The sequence below is a fragment of the Nematolebias whitei genome, chromosome 8 (assembly GCF_014905685.2).
Source record: "Nematolebias whitei isolate Nwh7 chromosome 8, NemWhi1, whole genome shotgun sequence".
Classification (NCBI taxonomy): Eukaryota; Metazoa; Chordata; class Actinopteri; order Cyprinodontiformes; family Rivulidae; genus Nematolebias; species Nematolebias whitei.
Window position 1 is genome coordinate 26,917,964 of NC_056505.1, and position 19,056 is coordinate 26,937,019.

The window sequence follows — 19,056 nt, forward strand, 5'->3', positions numbered from 1 at the left end:
TTAAGGAAAGCATGAAGTGTTTTGTAAATAAATACTTTTCAAAATAGGAGTTTGGCTCGTGCAGTCATGCATTAAAAAATTAAAAAGTAAAGTCCAAATAATTTTTAGGGTCTGCAGAAGAACGTTGCTGCATGTTACTGTATATCTGCTCTGACATCCTTCAGTTTTATTATTTTATCAGCTCTAAATTGACGTGTCTATAAAGCCTTATCAGTTCTATGCAAACACATCATAACTGCTGAATGACCAGTTGCATAACGGGTCATTGAACCAAACAAGTCCTGCCTAACAAAAAACAAAAGAATGTGGCAAAAACACTAATTACCAGCACATTTGCAAAGTAAATTAAACCGGCATTTTCCAAACTCATTACTGTAAATGAGTCATAGTGCAGCGACGTGAGAGGTCAGCTCTGCAACTGATCTGCTCCTCGGCAGCTATGCAGATGTGCAGAAGGTGTCCATACAAGGTCCTGCAGCTGTGAGTTTAGGATATCTATGTCTTATTGTGGAGAGGCGGGGGATACACACATTTGTTGGGGAGGAAAGTATTCCACCTCCTTGTATGGTGCTCCCCCTGCTCTTACAAGAGGAGTTTGCGTGCATCTTGTCAATGGAGAGGCGACACTCTTCCCAGGAGAAGCTGCGGAGCTTGTAAATCACAGCTTTCCTCTCTAAGAAGAGAACTGAATCAGTTCAGTTCAGTTTATTTATATAGAACCAAATCACAACAAAGTTGTCTCAGGGCACTGAACAGGAACATTCACATACATTAAAAAAGGCCAATTAATAAAGTTCTCTATCTAAGAAAGTCAACAGACTCGTTGAATCTTCACTTCATCACAGTCTCCCATCCTGAGCAAGCACAATGGCGACAGTGGAAAGGAAAAACTCCCTTTTAAACAGAAGAAACCTCCAACAGAACCAGGCTCAGGACAAGCGGCCATCTGCGTTGACCGGCTCACTGATAGGTTCACAGATGAACTTATAAAAAAATTAATTGTTGATTCATTTGAGCTCAATTCTCACTTGAGTGTGGACAATATGCTGGATGGAGCATGAGGGAAAACATGCTCAAAGTGACAAATCTCCATGCCTGTCACTTTACATCTTCAGAGCCGAGTGCAGGCTGTCGGTATGAGAGCTAGCATGGGGCCCACAGTAATATCACAAAGAGCGTCATGACCGGCTGTGGAAATCACCCCGACAGTCCAGGGGCCAACTGGCTTGCTGTGGACGAGGAAGGTATTCAGCGTAAACCACTTTGAAGCTCACCTGACAGTTGACAGTGTTAGAGAAACACTACCCACAATGCCTTCTGTGTGTCTGCACATGTGTAACTGCAGCTGCACAGTCAGTCAGCCCCTGCTGTTTGTTTCAACGACAGAAATCCACAGATTACACCTTATTTTTAGCCTCAGAGACACCGACCGCCTGTGGCATCCAACCTGCGAGGCAGCCTCTAATCCCCGAGCGGTCAGACGGGTTACTCAACACTTGCGAAACTACCACACATGTTTTCAAACAGCCACAAAAGGTGCAACCCCCTCCCTGCTTTATCATCCATCACACATCAGCATACTCACCCTCCAGGTGGCACCAACCTGTAAACTTGCACGTGTCTCTGAGAAACCCCACCGCAGACCCTCTCTGCACCTTCTCTCTCTGACTCGTGGAACCAGCCAGGACACACAATCTCTCTCACACTCCCAGCCCTGCCTCTGCCTCCACCGAGGACTTCCCAGTTGACAGGCGTCGCCAGTGGCAACCTGCTTCAGCACATTCTCCAAAGGTTACTGGGGGGACTGGCCTGTCAAGTCCGAGGACGCCTCCTTCAGTGCGCTGTCAAAAGGAAAGAGGTTAACCAGAGGGGAATGAAGTGGTTCATCACTTTCACCTCCCAAACACTAACCATGACTCTCCAATGTCCCCTCCTGACTTTGTCCCTCCCGTGTCTCCCTCTTCTATTGTGTGTGCATGTGTGTAAAGACCAGGTCTCCCTCTGGCCAAAGGCGCAGTGGGGAAAGAAAGGAGCTCTTTCTGTTCCTGCAGCTCTGGAAATGTTTCAGGGCGATTATTCTACGCCAAATAGCCGAGCAGTGACAGCACAACCAACTTGTTTTCCATGATCACACACGCACACAAAGAGAAGCTGGAGTTTTGAATGTCAAGGCGAAAGGAAACAACTGAGCGCCTGATAACTTTTTTCGTCAAGTTCAAAGGCAAATTATTCAAAGCGGGAGCTCCGATGAGTGACATTTATCAAATTTCTGTTGTGAAACCTCGGAGTCATCAAGGAATGAGCGCAAACTTAAAAGCCTTCTGCTTCTCTTCACCGACGGTTCTTGCATCAGTGCAAACCAGGAGTTCCAGTTTGCCTGTAGTTCTTGCCAATGAAGAGAGAAACCGAGCAGAACGTGGAATCTAAAGTGCCGACAGGGTTTGGCTCCGAGTCTTGTGCAGGTCGACTGGAGTCGCAAGGATCCAGTAAGCAAACGTGATCTGGCCCCACAGGGAGGCTGAGTTCAGCAAATAAACTAAAAGCAGGACAAAGGATACCATTCATCAAGCTTCAAGGAGTTATCAGTCCATTTGTTCTGCTGGCCATCGTGAAAATAAATGGCTCAACCCTTGTTAATAATTCAGTGGTGTGGCCTGGTGGAGCAGATCTCAGATATCCTTTCACCGAGCCTCCTCAAAGGCTTGTTTTTACCGATCACTTTAGCTGCTGATCACTGTGGGCCAGCTGGCTAACATGGCCACTCTCCTCTTAATCTGTGTCCTGCTGGAGCAGACTTTCACCCTGCTGTGACCACATCTGACATCCTGTCACTTTGCAGCTAAATGAGGTAATCACGCAAGAGGTAATTGGAGGTTTGGCTCGCCACCCAGCACCTCTCCCTCACACCGACTGTTGTTCGCTCAGTCTGGTTGCACAACAAGCACAAGGGGCTCCACGTCTCCCAGCTGATAGGGACAATCAGGACAGGAAGGACGGTGCAGGATGCTGGGATGAATGGGTTCCAGCAGACCCATCGTGGTCCGTTCACACACTATCAGTATTTTAGAGCTTACGTAGAACGATAACAGATTCCAGTGAGCCAATAAACCATGACATAAACTGGTTATGTAATCAAAGTCTACAGCACTTGATGACCATATCCCTCTCACTCTACTTTTTTTATTTGTACCACCAGTTTTTCTAACACAAGAGGCAGCAAGTCTGCAAAAAAATCACAGTCCAGACATGAGTGTGCAGGTAATGTAGTGCACGGCAGATAAGGTGATGTGGGCATCGTGCAGTGCCACAGACAGTGGAATGTCTCTGAAAGCGAACACAAAATCACACAAGATAACAATTTCTCCGTCCAAAGAACTGAGGCTAATGCTCCAAAAACTTTTCAGTCTTTGGTATTTGTTTTCCAGATAAACAAAATGAATTGGGCACATTTCTAACAGAATAAATAAAAGCGCTGAAACATTTTAGCAGCTAAAAGCGGGCGACAGATCTGATAACAACCATCGCCTGAACACTAAGAGAAGAGTGTGGGAAACCCATCCTCTTTGTTCTAGTTGTGCTGTGCACATAACTGAAAAATTAAGCGTGATCAGTTATCTTGTTTTCATTTTACCAGTGATTTTTAAAGATTAAAAAATAATTCTTGAATCTTGTTTTAGCAGCTAAAATGAGAACCAAGTGGTACATCTATTAGTTGTCACCCTGACCCTAAGAGGAGGAGGCAGGAGTTGTTCAGTACTTACAGCCGGCTGCAGTCAGGTCTCTGCTGCGCTGAAGGAGAGACGGAGTGAATGGAAAGGAAGGAGGGAGCTGCTCCTTTCTCTCTATATCTCCCTCCCTCTTCTTTCTGTCTGAGGAAAACAGGGTGGCTTTTATCTTTGCTGAATGAATCAGCGTGGGTTTGAATGTTTGACTGGCTGTCTGTAGGCATGTGTGTATCTGTGTTTGCAGTTTAAAGCTCATCAGGGAGAACATGCTCAGTAATAGTTTCCATCCACAGCTGGAAATAATAGATTCCCATCCAGGCACAGGCTCGGTGGTACCACCCTCCAGGGCTCGACAGCTGAGGAGGAGGCCGTTTCCACAGTCCTCTCACTAAAGAGGTCTGAGTGACACGCTTGTTGTAAAATAAGGCTGGTCCATTCAGCGTCTGAGCTCTTTCAATGTTTTGTCTGAATTTGTACCAAACACAAAGGTCGGTCTGAACAGCCAGACCCATCAGCTGACTTGTTTACCTGTCACCTCTGAGGCTCAGCTGCACGTCACGTTAAAACTCAACACTTGAATGCATCAGTATTTTCATGTTCTGCTGCTGTACCAGGCTTTACTTACCTCTCACAAGGAGGGAAACGAGGCAGCAGAGCCTGAAGTTTTCAGATTCCTTCTTGAAACAGAGCAGTTTTTCTTTAGATTAGTTGTATTTCTGTGGAAACGTGAAGACTCTTCTGAGCGTCCGTCTGGTTTATCTGTTGATTCTCGCTCCCATGATTCCTTCACAAAGAGGCCAGAAGCAGCTCAGTTCTGTCATCCAAGATAAATATTTACCAGGTAGACCGATCAGAAAGCAAAGGTCACGCCTCTGTCTTTCCCTCTGGAGTCCACCCACACATCAGGAGTTATCCAGCAACAGCTGAACAAACCCAAGTCACCTTTAGATTGTGGCTTCTCAAAGCTGTAATTCAGATACACAATTAATACACAAAAAATAAAGTTTGTTGCTGAGAAAATACTTAAAAATATATCTTTAGACAAGCAGATTTTCAAAGTTGGAAGCTTTGATTATCACTATTATTTCCCAAAGCAGAAATTACTTCATCTATCAAGCATCGGTTTCCAAACAGTCTGGAAACATTCAGATAAAAATATAACTTCTTTTTTCACCTTTGCCATTTATTTCATTTGAAAATATTCACATGATAAATAATACTACACCCCCGCCCTGTGGATTAAAAAAGGACTGCACACCCCCCATTCATTTTCAGGAGGTAGAAGACAGATGTCGCCAGAGCTGATGCTTTATTCTTAATCTGTGGCAACAATAAGAATAAAAAAAAAGAACTGCAAGTAAATGAGATCAAATACTGTGAAGGATAATAATAATAAAAAAAATTAAAAAAAACATTTAAGTGAAATTGTTTTTATAATCAACTAGAGAATCTGCATTTGAAAATGCAGTGTGAGTGCTTATTGTTGAATGATTTTAGCTGAAACCAGCTGAAAAAGTTTCAATGCCTTTAATATGAGTTGAATTTGAACAGCTGACATTTGCTGAAAGCAGAAAAATTAAAGCAAAAAACAGCAGGAAAATGGCAGAAATGTACAGAAAAGGCTGAATAGAGCAGAAATGTTGCAGACTTTGATGAAATAGGCAGAGAGGCTGAAGAGATTACAAAAATCTGAAATTAGCAACAACAACAAAAATAACGAAATGAGCAGAAAGAAAAGATTACATTAGCAAAAGTAGCTGAAAAAGTTTGAAGAAGAAGTTGAATTTAGCAGAAAGAGGCTGAAAGAAGCAAAAACAGTTGAAATATTTGAACGAATCAAAGAAGGCAAAAAAAAAAAGCAACAACAAAAAAAAACCTACAAGAAATACGCTAAAATTAGCAGCTGAAAGGAGAAGAAAAATTGCTGGAAAAAAGCTGAAAGGAGCTGAAGGAAGCAAAAATTTAGCACTAATTATCTGTAAAAAGCTGAATCAGAACAAAAGCTAAAATGAGCAGTGAAAGTTTTAAACGAGTTTGAAGGATGTGAGGAGAGATCTGATCTATTGCAATGAGAAAAACATGGCTGAAAAGGCTAAACGTTTAAAAGGAAATGTGGTTGGTTTGTCTTCCTCCAGTCTAAGCCTTTAGCATCATAACTAAGGGAGAGCTCATAAAACCCAACAACTGGACTTGTTTTTTTAAAGGTAAATTTTAATCCTGCTCTTAAAAGCAGACAAAATATAAGCCCCATGGGCAGAAACTAGAAGTTGTTTCCACAAGAAAGGAGGCTTATAACTAAAAGCTCTGCCTCCTGTTCTACTTTTCTCTAGGAACCACAAGTAAACCTGCAGTCTTACAGCAAAGTGCTCTGTTAGGAAAATATAGAGCAATGTTTTGTGTTAGCAGTAAAATTTTAAATTATCTTCTGACTTTCACATGAGAAGCTAAAACTGTAGAGGTCAAGAACTGAAAAGAGTTAGAACTAGTAATAATCAATAATCATGACTAAAATAGCAGCTACTTCTCATCCTGTAGTAATATTTAAATGTAGATAGTTGACAGAAGTGAGTTCATTTATACTAACAGAATCCTCCTGTTGTTGCCAGGTTTCTGTGAGACGATTAAACCTTTCAGATACTTAGATTGGAGAGATGTTCAAAAATCCATATTCATAGTTTTGTTTTTCTGATTTGGTTAATGCATTTATTTTTATAAGATTTATATGATTTGTTTTTCTTGAACTTGTTATTGTTATTAAACAGCTTCCTTCCTTCCTTAGAGAGATAACGTTACTAAATGGCATTTAAAATGTATATGAGTGTTTCTGTTCTGTGCCCTGAGACAACTTATGTTGTGACTTGATACAATATAAATAATGTGAATTGAATGATTGTTTTTTGTCATCTGCACTGTGTGTGAGCTGACTGGTTCATGGTGGTTTGGGTAACCAAGGAGAAGCAGCAGAGGTGTGCTAACAAAAACAGGTCAAACACCCAGAACAAAGAGCGGCTCCATCCTTCACACCAGACCAGGTTTTCCCCAAAATGCACTTCGATTATCTACATAGCTCATACTGTTTGTGACTCAGTCGATTCATGAAAATCTGTTCAGTGGTTCAAGAGATAATTTGGTAACAAACACAGGTAAAAACATTCCTGCCTGTGTTTTGCGTCTCAGTGGAGAGTGATGATTAAAAGCAATGGAGGAATTCACCAGCTGTAAATGTTTTATCCTGCAAAAGGTTCACAGTAAGTTGGCTCATATCCCGCATGGCACTGTGCAAAAAGGTTCAGCATAGATCAAAGATGAGAACTCACTCAACCAGTTAAGCTACAAAATAACACAATCATTGCTGAGAAACTGGAGCAAAGTATGAAAACAGAAAACTACGATCATCAATGTATTACTGGTGAAAAACATCCGGCTGGAATGAGGAGAAAGAAACGCCAAAGAAATAAACTTATCCGGCATGTCAATCATTCCTCCTCGCAGATATCACAAACATTTATCAACACAACGTGCACGTGTTCCTAAACTCACGTGGAGTAAATGAGTAGCCCGTCAGCCGACAGAGACAACACACACGCTTTCACTTTTGGAGTGAACAGAGAAAAACACGAGAAGCTTAGTAAAACCTGCGAATGCTGCTGCAGAGAGTTTCCTGCAGCATCAGCAACATTTAGGGCTCAAGGTTACAAAATCCATCCTCTGTTTAGTTTCATTTTGAACAAGTTTTGTTAATTGTTGACTTTGCTGTAACAACATAAGTGGAGCTGTTAAAAACAAAATAACTGTAAATAAGTCATAATGAAACTAGATGATGTGCTTTCACATTTGAAGGACAACCAGCAGAGACTGATGGCCACAGACACTTTTATGTTCACCTGGCAGCTAGATTAGATAACATCCTTCATAAATCTTTTAATGATAGATAACATTTGTTTATTAAATGTCTGATCAAGAATTGGCAAGTTTATTGTTATTTGTTGTTAATCTGCAGGAAAAAAGAGAATGTTTCTTTCTGTTTGCAGGGAGTTTTCTGTCACGTGCAGCCAGTTTTTCTGTCACTCAATAATCCAACTATCTTTGACAATCAACAAAAACAGGCTAAATGGAAATGTGCATTTAGGTGCAGGTTTTTTTGTATGGTGTGTTTGCTTTGATGGTTTATCTGATGGTATTTTTGTGAAGGCAGCTTTGGGACAACCCTGGGTTCAAAACATTTTTCAAAAGGCCACATTGAATAATATTATACATCACAGTGAATTGTGTTGTAGCATAATTAATCTTGTTGCATTAAATTATAGTATTGTATCATACAAAGTATTAAAGTTCTATATTGTATTGTGTTATATTTTATTTGTGTTGTATTTCACTGTGCTGTGTTATTTGTACCACATACGATGTGTTATGAATATTCACCTCTGTGAATTTGTTTGTAATCTAATAAAAAAGCTAATAGTAACATTTTAGAATCATATTCTTATTCTATCACAGGTCTTACAACAAAAAACTCTGCTAAAATATAATAAAAAGTACAGAATTATTGAACTAAATACAGTTTATCCTTTTAATCGAAGTTAACCTTAAAATGTCTCAAATATGAATTTACTTCTAGAAAATAAATTAATGACTTAAAAGACAACAAAATGAAATATCATCATTTTTATTTGCATTTTATATAAATATCATTGACAGTTTTCCTGAGTGTAAAAAAAACATACATTATCTTCATCCCTATTTAATATTTACATTGAAAGTACAAGTTTTTCTTTTACAAACATTATAGTTTAACAACCTTATGTACATAATCTTAGAGCTTTCTGTTTCATGTAGGTGACGGTATTTACAAATCAAGTGCAAGTTTTCCTGGTTTTACTTCATTCTGGGACATTGTTGCTACAAAAATCCCAACTACACCAGGCTACAGCCAACACATTCATCCCACCGGTGTTTGTTTTACAGTCGTTCAGTAGTTTAAAACTTTATTGTTCAATCAGCTCAAGAGAAAGATTTGATCTCTTGTCGACAGAGCGGGCAGGTCCCAAAGCACTCCAGGACTTTGGAGGTGCAGTGATGACATAAACACCGGTGGCCGCAAGACAGTGAGGTGGTTGATTCTCGCACCATGCACACCACGCAGCTGCTGCCTGCGAGCAGAGGAGAAACAGATCAGTCGGTTGTTGCTTTCACAGCTGTAAAGATCACAGGATCAGACGTGCTTCGTACCTGCGGGAATTTCCATGTTCAGGCAGTCGTCACCGCTCTCACCCAGGCCCGACTGATCAGGGCTGGAGCTGGTGTAAGGGATGGTGAGAGCTTCAGGTGCAGGGCAGGAGGTTTTATTATAGGGCCAATCCTTTTTCTCAGAACCTGCAGCGGAGAGTCGTTTCAAAAGCCAGTCAGAGATTTCTTGGTATTAATAGAGCATGTGTAAAGCTTTGTGAACCGAGAACAGGAAAATCCTGCTTTCCATCAAACCAACTGTAGGTGTGTTCCACTCACCCATGAGGAAGATGGAGCACGTCTGCCCGTAGACGTCAATCATGGCCCAAAGCGGCTGGCTGAGGTCCACTCCTGACAGCAGCTTGTAGCTGACGCTGTTGGCTGAGCAGTGCAGCTTGCCCTTAGCGGAGACCCAGAACTCCACCACAGAGCCAGCGTGACAGAAGGACTCGTTCACAGGAGCAGCCCAGTGGAAGGAGCCCTCGGTGAGGTCGGGGATGGCCATGCCGGGCAGAGGCAGCGATCTGGCCCATGGCGGCTGGTTGGTGAAGCCCACGCGCAGCGCTCCCTTCCATTTAGACACGTGCCTTAGCACCCTCACGCGGATCTTCTCATTGATCCTGACCGGGCGGCTGCTGAACAACAAGCCGTCCCTGAACGTGTCCTCGCTCCTCTCGGCGTGCCGACCGCCCTCGCTCAGGCGGATCTTGTCTCCCACAGCCTGGCTATGGAAGGTCAGGGGGCCGAGACAAAACCGGCTGCACTTATGTAGCATGGTGGGTGAGAAACCTGCAGAGCAGAAGCAGAGACGTGTTGAGAAACATATCAACAGTATGACAGTGTCCTGATGTATCCAGAGGACCTGATTTAACCTTCTTAAGGTAGGATATAGTAGCACCATATTTGGCTCCTGAAGGACAAATCACGCTCTTTGCCAAATTTTCTCCTTATCTATCCCTAACGATAACCAAACGTCCTCTGATTTTACAAGCAATCTGCAAACTTGTAAACAACTAATACTGAAACTAGCAAACCGCTAGAAGTTTCACTTTCTGGGGTCGTGCAAAATGTGTTTGATCCTGTTGACATCTTCTTGACCTTCACTGTTCCTGGTCACCGCCACTGCCCAATGAAATGGTGAGGAAATGACTCCTTGAAAAATGCTCGGCTTGTTTTCTCGCTGACCATTCCAGTTGTTATGAACATAAATTTGAAGGTGCTGGTAGCACCAAACCGACCACATTCTTGTTGCTTGTCAGGACAAAATTTATTTTTCAAAAGAGAAGCGACTCGTCTTTAACTGTTTGCTGTCTGGAGACGTTTATCTCTCACTTGTTCCTATAAGCCCAGGTGTAACTCACACATAATAACTTACAGCATGCGCATTCCCCTCATTTGTTCATTTACAGTGAAACGCTCAGTTTCCAGATTTCTACCAGCTGCACACTTTACTGCTCTGTGACTCACTCGTTGTTTGCAGTATCCCTCAATGAAGCTCTTATCGTCTGTTTTACAGTCCATCACTGAGGTGCTTCTGCTTTGTGTCACCTGCTAGGATCTATTTCACACTTTCCTATCAATATAACGATAAAGTACATTATGTTGCTTTCTGTAAATAAATAGAAAAATAAAGTGCTAAACTTGTCTTTCAGGTGTCACATTCTGTTCTATCATTTGTTTCTGACCTTGAATGAGAAAAAAATTAAAGAAACTTATCCAGATGACATGATTTAACCTTTTTTGTAAATGCTCCAAAACATATATAATAAGTTTAACTACATATGAAACAGCTACATTTATTGTTTTTTTTTTATCTATTCTGACTGATAGTTTCTTATTTACAGAGAATGGAACGAGCCTCAATGTTTATAGAGATGAATAATGTCTCACCAGAGTTCTTGTTGTCTTTCATCATGTTGAAGAAGAGTTCTCTGTCAGAGAGCTGCTCACGTCCGCCTCTTTGTTCTGTTTGGATTGAAGCGGGAAGCTCGCCTGCTTTTTAAAGCACATGTGGCTTAAAAACAAATATGCACTGACTCACATGGAAAGCAAAAGGAGGAGGGAGTCAGAGGGAGGAACCAAACGTTGGAAATTTACCCAAAGTTTTAAAATAAATAAGTGAACGATTGTAACTTCTTGTCCACTTTTGTTTCTTTTTGTCCTTTTGAGTCCAGTGAACTTTTTGTTTAATGTCTTTTCTATTTAAATCTGTGAACTTTGGAGCACAACAAACTCAAAATCCCACATTGTTGCATGTGACTTTTTCTTAACATAAAAAAAAAAAAAAATGTTTCACTTTCATTGTCATTGAATGAAGAATTATTAACGGAGAGCTGGCCGTTATTTTGTCAGAGACTTCTCAAACTTCTTGTTCAGTTGTTTCCAAAAGCCTCTGACATTTTAATTTTTTTATATTTATAAGAATCCATATTCTAGAAAAAATAGAAATTTTGAAAACATACATCTACAACAAAACAGCAACATTTGATGTAAAACATGAAATGTTTGCCGTTTATGTATTTATTATCTTTTTTTGTATGACCCACCAAATAACCTCACTAAAGACTTGTGACCTGGTTCAAACGTTGCTAAAAGACTAATCGAACAAGGTAACACTACCCCCCCCCCCCCACCCCCATAAGACTGTTTGTACCCAAATATAACAAATGTTTTGAGCTCTTGAAACAATTATGGCAAAAATATATTAGTAGCAGTCATCTCTGAACGTATTTAATTCTTGATGCATGCTCAATAATCCAGGTATGAATCTAACAAGGTTGAGTCAGGTCCTCTGGACGGATTCTTCTTCAACACAGAAGAATCCGTCCAGAGGACCTGACTCAACCTTGTTAGATGACAAGACCTTGACCCACAGGGGTCCCAACCCCAGCTTTGGGAACCACTGCAGTCTCAAGGAATACATAACGCCCATTTGCATGCTAAAGTTTTGAATAAAAACCTTGTGCAATCCATAGTGCTTGGAGTATGTGTTGGGGATGATTCCAAACTACTACCACAACACATTTCAGCCCAGTATCAGTAAAACAGACTGAGTTTTGTCCATGTCAGTGCTTGATAAAACGGATAAGCTGTGGCAGCCATGTTGAATCAGTGGCTGAGGAGTTGAAGATGAACATCCAGTGATTATACTCTGAGAGTTTCACTGAAATCTGCCCAGAGGTTCAGGAGGATATTTTGCTAACAGATATTGACTCTAATATGTAATGTCAAAGTTTTAAGCAAAGATGTAGCACATGTGGTGCTCACAGTACAGGTACATCACAAAAAATTAGAATTTCATGAAAAAATATCTTTTTTTTTTTGGTCAATCATTTCAGAAAGTGAAACTCATATAGATTCATTACACAGTGTGAAATATTTCAAGCCTTTGTTTCTTGTCATTTTGATGATTAGAATAGAAACAGCCTTTATTGTCCCACGGATGGGAAATTCCAGTGTAGCAGCAGCAACAGCAGCAACAGATAAAAAGATAAAAGATTTCACACAAAAGTTCCTAAAATGTTAATAAACAATACAATATATAAGAAATAAGATAAACAATATCAATAATAATGTTCAATATGTACTGGCACATTGAGAATGGCAGACTATTTACAGTACAGTGTTACAGGCAGAGTGTGTGTTTTAGCAGAGGTCAGCATGTATTTAATCCTTATTGAGTTTGTTGGGAGCAGTGATGGTTGTAGAGTCTAACAGCTGCTGGGAGGAAGGACCTGCGGTAACGCTCCTTTGTGCATTTAGGATGCAGGAATCTGTCACTGAACGAGCTCTCCAGTTCAGCAACAGCTTCATGCATTATGACTTACAAATAATGAAAAAACAAAATTCAGTGTCTCAGAAAGTGAGAATATTCCACAACCAGCTTCTGGTTCCTTTGTCAGTGTGGGCAGGAGCCAAGTCCTGCTGGAAAATGAAATCAGCATCTCCATAAAGCTCGTCAGCAGAAGGAAGCATGAAATGCTCTAAAATGTCCTGGTAGATGCTGTGCTGGACTTCAACAAACCCAGTGGACCAACACCAGCAGAGGACATAGACTCAAACCATCACTGACTGTGGAAACTTCACTCTGGACTTCAAGCTACGTGGAGTCTGGACCTCTCCACTCTTCCTCCAGACTTTGGGACCTTGATTTACAAATGACATGAAGAATTTCATTGACATTTTTCATTATTTGTAAGCCTTAATCATCAAAATGATAAGAAATAAAGGCTTGAAATATTTAACTCTGTGTGTAATGAATATGCTGGTATGTAAAATATGAGTTTCACTTTCTGAAATGACTGACAAAAAAAAAATAATAATAATTTTTTCACCATTTTCTAACTTTTTGGAGATGCACGTGTATGTGTTGGAGATAACTCCATGTCACTTCCACACCAAAATCCATTTCAATATTTGTAAAGATACCAAAGTTGCAGCCATTTTTTTATGCCTGCTAAGTGTGCAGTGGAGAGCATCCTGTGCTCCAGCATCAACGTGTGACAAGGAGGCTGCACAGCAGCAGAAAGAAAAGCTTTGCAGAGAGTGGTGAAGGCTGCACAGAAGATGTTGGAGTCAGTCTCTCCACCATCACAGACATCTACACCTCCAGATGCAGGAAGAGGGCCACCTGCATCATGAAGGACCCCACTCACCCAGCACACACACTTTTTGCCCCGCTCTCCTCAGGAAGGAGGTTGAGGAGCATTAAGTGTAGAACCACTAGACTGAGGAACAGCTTCTACCCTGAGGCTGTCAGACTCATGAATCTCTAATCAGAATAATCACTGTGAAAAAAAATCACATCCTGTTGCTGCTGATCTGTTTCATGTTGCTGCTGATCTGTTTCATGTTGCTGCTGATCTGTTTCATGTTGCTGTGTTCATGCATGCTCATCTGCTCACACAGACTCATGTTCATGTTTGTGCTGATGTTCGACGTAATGTTTTTATGCTATTAGTGCTTAGTGTATTTTTAGTTTATGTTTTTCTTAGTTCATATCTTAGATCTTATTACTGTTTTTCTTTTACATGTTATTGTTGGATGTAACTGGGACCTTGTGTACATAATTTTGTTCCACCACATGTACCACATGAGGTGTGAATGACAATAAAGAATCTCTGACTCTGACTCATTGGCTCAGTCCGGATCATGTGACCGAGCTGAAAGGAAATCCTAGCTGAGGTCATCTTATCTCTGTTGGAAATTCACACGTATTTCTTTCTTTGCTGCTGCAGTGCATGAGTAACATTCATATGATGATCCCAACACCCCCTAACACACTTCTAAAAACCAGTCGGCAGAGGACACGTTGCAACATGTTACAGCTGTGGGAGGAAATTAAATATTTCAGTGCTTCCAGATTATTAATCATAAAAACAAAACTCATTTTATACTTTAAGCTACAAGGTTGTTAAAATAATTGACTCAACAGAGCGCAGAAAGTGTTGAGTAACCACAAAAACACTCAAAAGTAACTTGTTAACAAGCTTTAAAGTGAGGAAAAGAATACAGAAACATTCAGCCCAAACACCACAGGGTTTACAGGAAAAGCAAAACGTGTAGGCAGCCATATAATTTGGATGAGGTAAATTTTCTGTAGTGTTGCAACACAATCTAAAGCTGCTTTAAGATAAGGACCGGAAAATCCGGTGGAATTCCCTGTCAAAATGAAACTGGAGTTTTGATTCTCAAGAGCTCTTGACTGGATTTTCATTTCGGTTTTGCTCCCTGAATTTGATATTTTAACACAGATGGGGAAATGAAATGTACTTTTTGTCAATTTTGCTTTGTTATGAGAAAACTCATACGAAGACAAATGAGTAATGCTGCACGTTGGTGGAAAATAAGAGAATTTTTTAAAATAAAATTCATTAAATGACATTGAAAACTACATCTCAGTTAATTTTACAAATATTTGGAATACATCTCTGACATGAGGGTCAGTGGGCAATATAGCCTCCTTCAAGGAGAGCCAAATCTTTATTTTAAACAAAGTAACCTGTACAAGTTCTGTTTTTCCTCCTCACCTCCTTCTACAGGTGTGCAGTGGAGAGCATCCTGTGCTCCAGCATCAACGTGTGGCATGGAGGCTGCACAGCTGCAGAAAGAAAAGCTTTGCAGAGAGTGGTGAAGGCTGCACAGAAGATGTTGGAGTCAGTCTCCCCACCATCACAGACATCTACACCTCCAGATGCAGGAAGAGGGTCACCTGCATCATGAAGGACCCCACTCACCCAGCACACACACTTTTTTCCCCGCTCCCCTCAGGAATGAGGTTGAGGAGCATTAAGTGTAGAACCACTAGACTGAGGAACAGCTTCTACCCTGTGGCTGTCCCTAACCAGGAAAATCACTGTAATGACACTTTAAATGAAGATTTGACATTTTATCCATGCTGCTGATATCTTATCTTTAGGCTGCTATATTTATACACATCTGCTCACAACAGACTCATGTTCAGGCTGCTGTTTAATATAACGTATTATATTGTGTCGTTATTATTGTTTAGTATACATCTTAGATCCTTGTATAATATTTATTTTTTTATACTTTATATTTTTGCTATTTTTTGGTGTCCCTGAGACCTTGAGTACACAATTTCATTCCACCTCTTGTACCACATGTGATGTGAGTGAAAATAAAGAACCTTGAACCTTTTTTTTTTATTATTTCTTTCACCTTTTTTTTTTATTTATCTTGCTCTTTTTGTTTATCTTGTTGACTCAAACTGATATAAAGCTTTAAAAAATAATAATCGGAGTCAATGCTCTGCTACAGTCTACTCTCCAAACGAAACCAAATCTTCTCAAAAGTTTTGTTTCCATGCCAGACTGTTCAAGAAATAAAGAAACAACGTGAAGACACAAAGAAAACTACAAACATAAGACGAGCTGACAGAACATTTATTACGAGATATGTGAAATGCAAACGAAGGCCTCTCAGAATGATTTTTTTCACTTCATACCAGGTAATTTCCAGAGTACAGTAAGAGTATTTAGTCTGCATTACACACGCCTGCTGTAGACTGGACATCTAGTTCCAGATAGGTTTCCAGGTCCTACAAAACAAACAAAAACATCTATATGGTTATATTTATATAAATGTGAGCATGTTGAATATATTTTATCAACCAAACAGATAAAAAATAACCAAGTGAGAGAACCCTTTTTTTTCTTCCTCCTCTTCTCCTTTGTTTATTCCAGCAGCAGCACATTTGGTCAGACATGGCAGGCCATCAGAGAATCCACTCGTTCCCACTCCACCTGTTCAAAACACTATTAATCTGCAGCCGTCCAATGGAAGGCCCGGCCCAAACCGAGGAGCAAATAGGAAGGCAGTAAAGCTGTGAGAACCGGACCAATCCTGGGCTGCATTCTAATGTGGACCATCTTTATCAAGGTGCCACTCCATGTCCAGATTCTGCTCATTTATGATCTCTGAGGGGAGAGCCTGCAGGAGGCGTGTGTCTGCAGGGCATCACTAACAGACACTTCCAATATGGAGCTTTCTCACAACAAGCTGTGGATAAAGGCAGAACTGTGCACGTTTCAGTAACTTTCACAGAGTTTGTGGACTTCAAGGCTAATTATTTAACAACCGAGTGACTGACGGTGTGGGCCCAAATCTAGACACCAATCCTTCTCTTTGGCCTGCACACGTATTTTCTAACTTGGATTTGGCTGGATGTGCTCCTGATCCCTGGACAAAGATCACTTCCCATGGATCCGAACATCCAGGGCTCTTTCCTCTTCAACAACAGCCTGAACCAGTTCCCCTCAGACCTGAAGGCGCCGGTGTGCCAGTACTCCGTGCCCAACTCTTTCTACAAGCTCAACCCGGGCCTCAACGCCCAGCTGCAGCCAGGGACGCCTCACGGCATCAGCGACATCCTGAGCCGCTCCATGGTGGGGGTCGGTTCCACGGGCACCACCACCCTGCTGTCCGGATACTCCCCCATGGGAGGTTTCGGCCCCTCCATGACCGGCACGTCCATGTACTACAACCGGGACTACAACGCCTCGCTGGGCGGCTTCTCCAAGACGGCTGCAGAGTGCCCGATGAAGGGTCGCAGTGTGAGCTGCTGGGCAGAGAGCAGCTGTGAGTGGAGAGGGGGGAGGCAGCCGTGCACCAGCAGTGAGTGGAAATGCTGCAGCATCCTCTTCCCCAGGCGGGATGTTAGGACTCCAAACCAGCAGGGTGGCCAGATGGAGAGAGCAGATCCTCTGAGTGTTTAAAGTAGCAAAAAAAAAAAAGAGTAGACATTTTTAGATGCAACACCTCAGATTTAGTCAAAAAATATGTTTTCTTTAAAACTGAACACATTTCTAAACTAAAGTTGGGGGAAATGTATATTTTAAATTCAAACATTAAGTATAATGCTCATAATTCTATTATCACGTCAATATCTCATTTAATTATACTTTAAAATCACATTTCTACCACTTCATAAAGAAAATGAACAAACACAACTAAATGTTATGAAATTTATTCCAACAAATCCTGGTCAAACTTTTGTCCCAAAGGTTTTCTAACGTTTCTTTTCAGGCAGCGGTCCTTTTGGGGAGATGTCCAGCAGGAAGAAACACACCAGGCCAACGTTCAGCGGACACCAGATATTCGCTCTGGAGAAAACCTTCGAGCAGACCAAGTATCTGGCCGGGCCAGAGAGGGCGAGACTGGCTTATTCTCTGGGAATGACCGAATCCCAGGTTAAGGTGAAGTCCACTTGATTTATCCTGATGCATGCTCAATAATCAAATCTTTCAAATTAAAGTAAAGTCCTCTGGAAGAATTTGTCCACAGGACCTGACTTTCCTTTATTTGATGCACTTTTCATTGATGTCCTTCGTCGTTTGTTTCATTTTATTCCTGTTTATAAGTAGTTTTTGCCTGCAGCATCCTGCATTTAAGAGGAAAAGCAGTTTACATGTGTAGCAATATAAGCAAGTTATGAGTCATACGTGCTTACTGATCAGTATCAACCAGTGGTATACATGGGTATACAGAGTATATCCACTAGAAAAGCTTAAGAATTTCAGTATACCCACTTAAAAGTGCCCATTGATACAGGACACATCATTAGGCCCGTGTCATTGATGCGTTAAACAGCAGTTAAACGATTCTGTAACAATCTATCTGTGTGCAGCGCTGTGCTTTGATACTGCAACAGAGACATTTGAAAAATGTTCAATATGCTTAAAAATCGAAATAAATTTAGGATTACATTGTACTAACCAGTGTACTTTGATTTCTAAGCGCAGTATACCCACTACAAAAATACAGAGTACACCACTGGCAACCCACACATGTAAAAACCATCATGCGTGACTTCCAAGTTTTTAAATGTGCACCCGTTAAGCGACACATGCTCAGTAAACACTCCGTGTGTGTCAGGTGTGGTTTCAAAACCGACGCACCAAATGGAGGAAGAAGAGCGCCTCGGAACCGAGCTCCACGCAGGCGAGCCACGCGGGGCAGAGCGGGGAGGCCTCGGAGAACGAGGTGGAGGACGAGGAGTACAACAAGCCCCTGGACCCGGACTCTGACGACGATAAGATCCGACTGCTGCTGCGCAAACACCGCAGGGCTTTCTCCGTGCTGCGCCTGGGACCGCACCCCGTCTGACACTTCAACACAGCACTCTGCAGACCTGCATGCTGACATCGACTAACTTTGTTTTGATGACACAAATCCACCTGTAAGCATGTGCACATGAGACGAGAACGAGGCCAGTGTGAAAAATATAATGACGGCAGAGCAGTGAAACACAGACGTTACTAAACCTTTTCAGTGATCAACGTTTTATACTTGGAGAAAAGGAAGATTAATAAAAAATGAACACGTATACGGCTTTTAGACAAAATGTCATAATTTATATGTTCCATGCATGAAGCCAGGCCTTTGACTCAGTTAGTTTCACTTCAGGCCTAAACTCTGACAGGCGGAGGTTTTAAAGACACTAACGCTCGTTTGCGTCAAGTGTAAGTGTTAGAACAAATCTGCGCTGACGTCTGATCTGCTGAGTGACCGACAACGTTTGGATGAAATTAAAACCTTCAGTTTTTGTTTGGACATACTGTAAAAAAATTAATATTTTTTTTTT

The 19,056-nt window shown here is 41.3% G+C and overlaps 2 protein-coding genes across 2 annotated transcripts in view; one reads left to right on the forward strand and one right to left on the reverse strand.

Moving 5' to 3' along the window:
* The window catches only part of sorbs3 (sorbin and SH3 domain containing 3), a 111,337-nt gene that overhangs the window by 30,724 nt on the left and 61,557 nt on the right, over positions 1-19,056 (reverse strand). The gene's annotated exons all lie outside the window — the stretch shown is intronic.
* nkx6.3 (NK6 homeobox 3) lies at positions 16,673-18,578 on the forward strand. Its single transcript, XM_037681121.1, has 3 exons — positions 16,673-17,087; positions 17,499-17,668; positions 18,348-18,578. The coding sequence occupies exons 1-3, from the start codon at positions 16,673-16,675 to the stop codon at positions 18,576-18,578; spliced, it is 816 nt and encodes a 271-aa protein (XP_037537049.1).

Excerpts from the sequence above, each read along its gene's own strand:
- nkx6.3 (XM_037681121.1), top strand. The coding sequence starts at position 16,673 with ATGGATCCGAACATCCAGGGCTCTTTCCTCTTCAACAACAGCCTGAAC. Across the intron at positions 17,088-17,498 it reads GAGGCAGCCGTGCACCAGCA|GCAGCGGTCCTTTTGGGGAG; the intron begins GTGAGTGGAAAT and ends GTTTCTTTTCAG. Across the intron at positions 17,669-18,347 it reads TGACCGAATCCCAGGTTAAG|GTGTGGTTTCAAAACCGACG; the intron begins GTGAAGTCCACT and ends CGTGTGTGTCAG.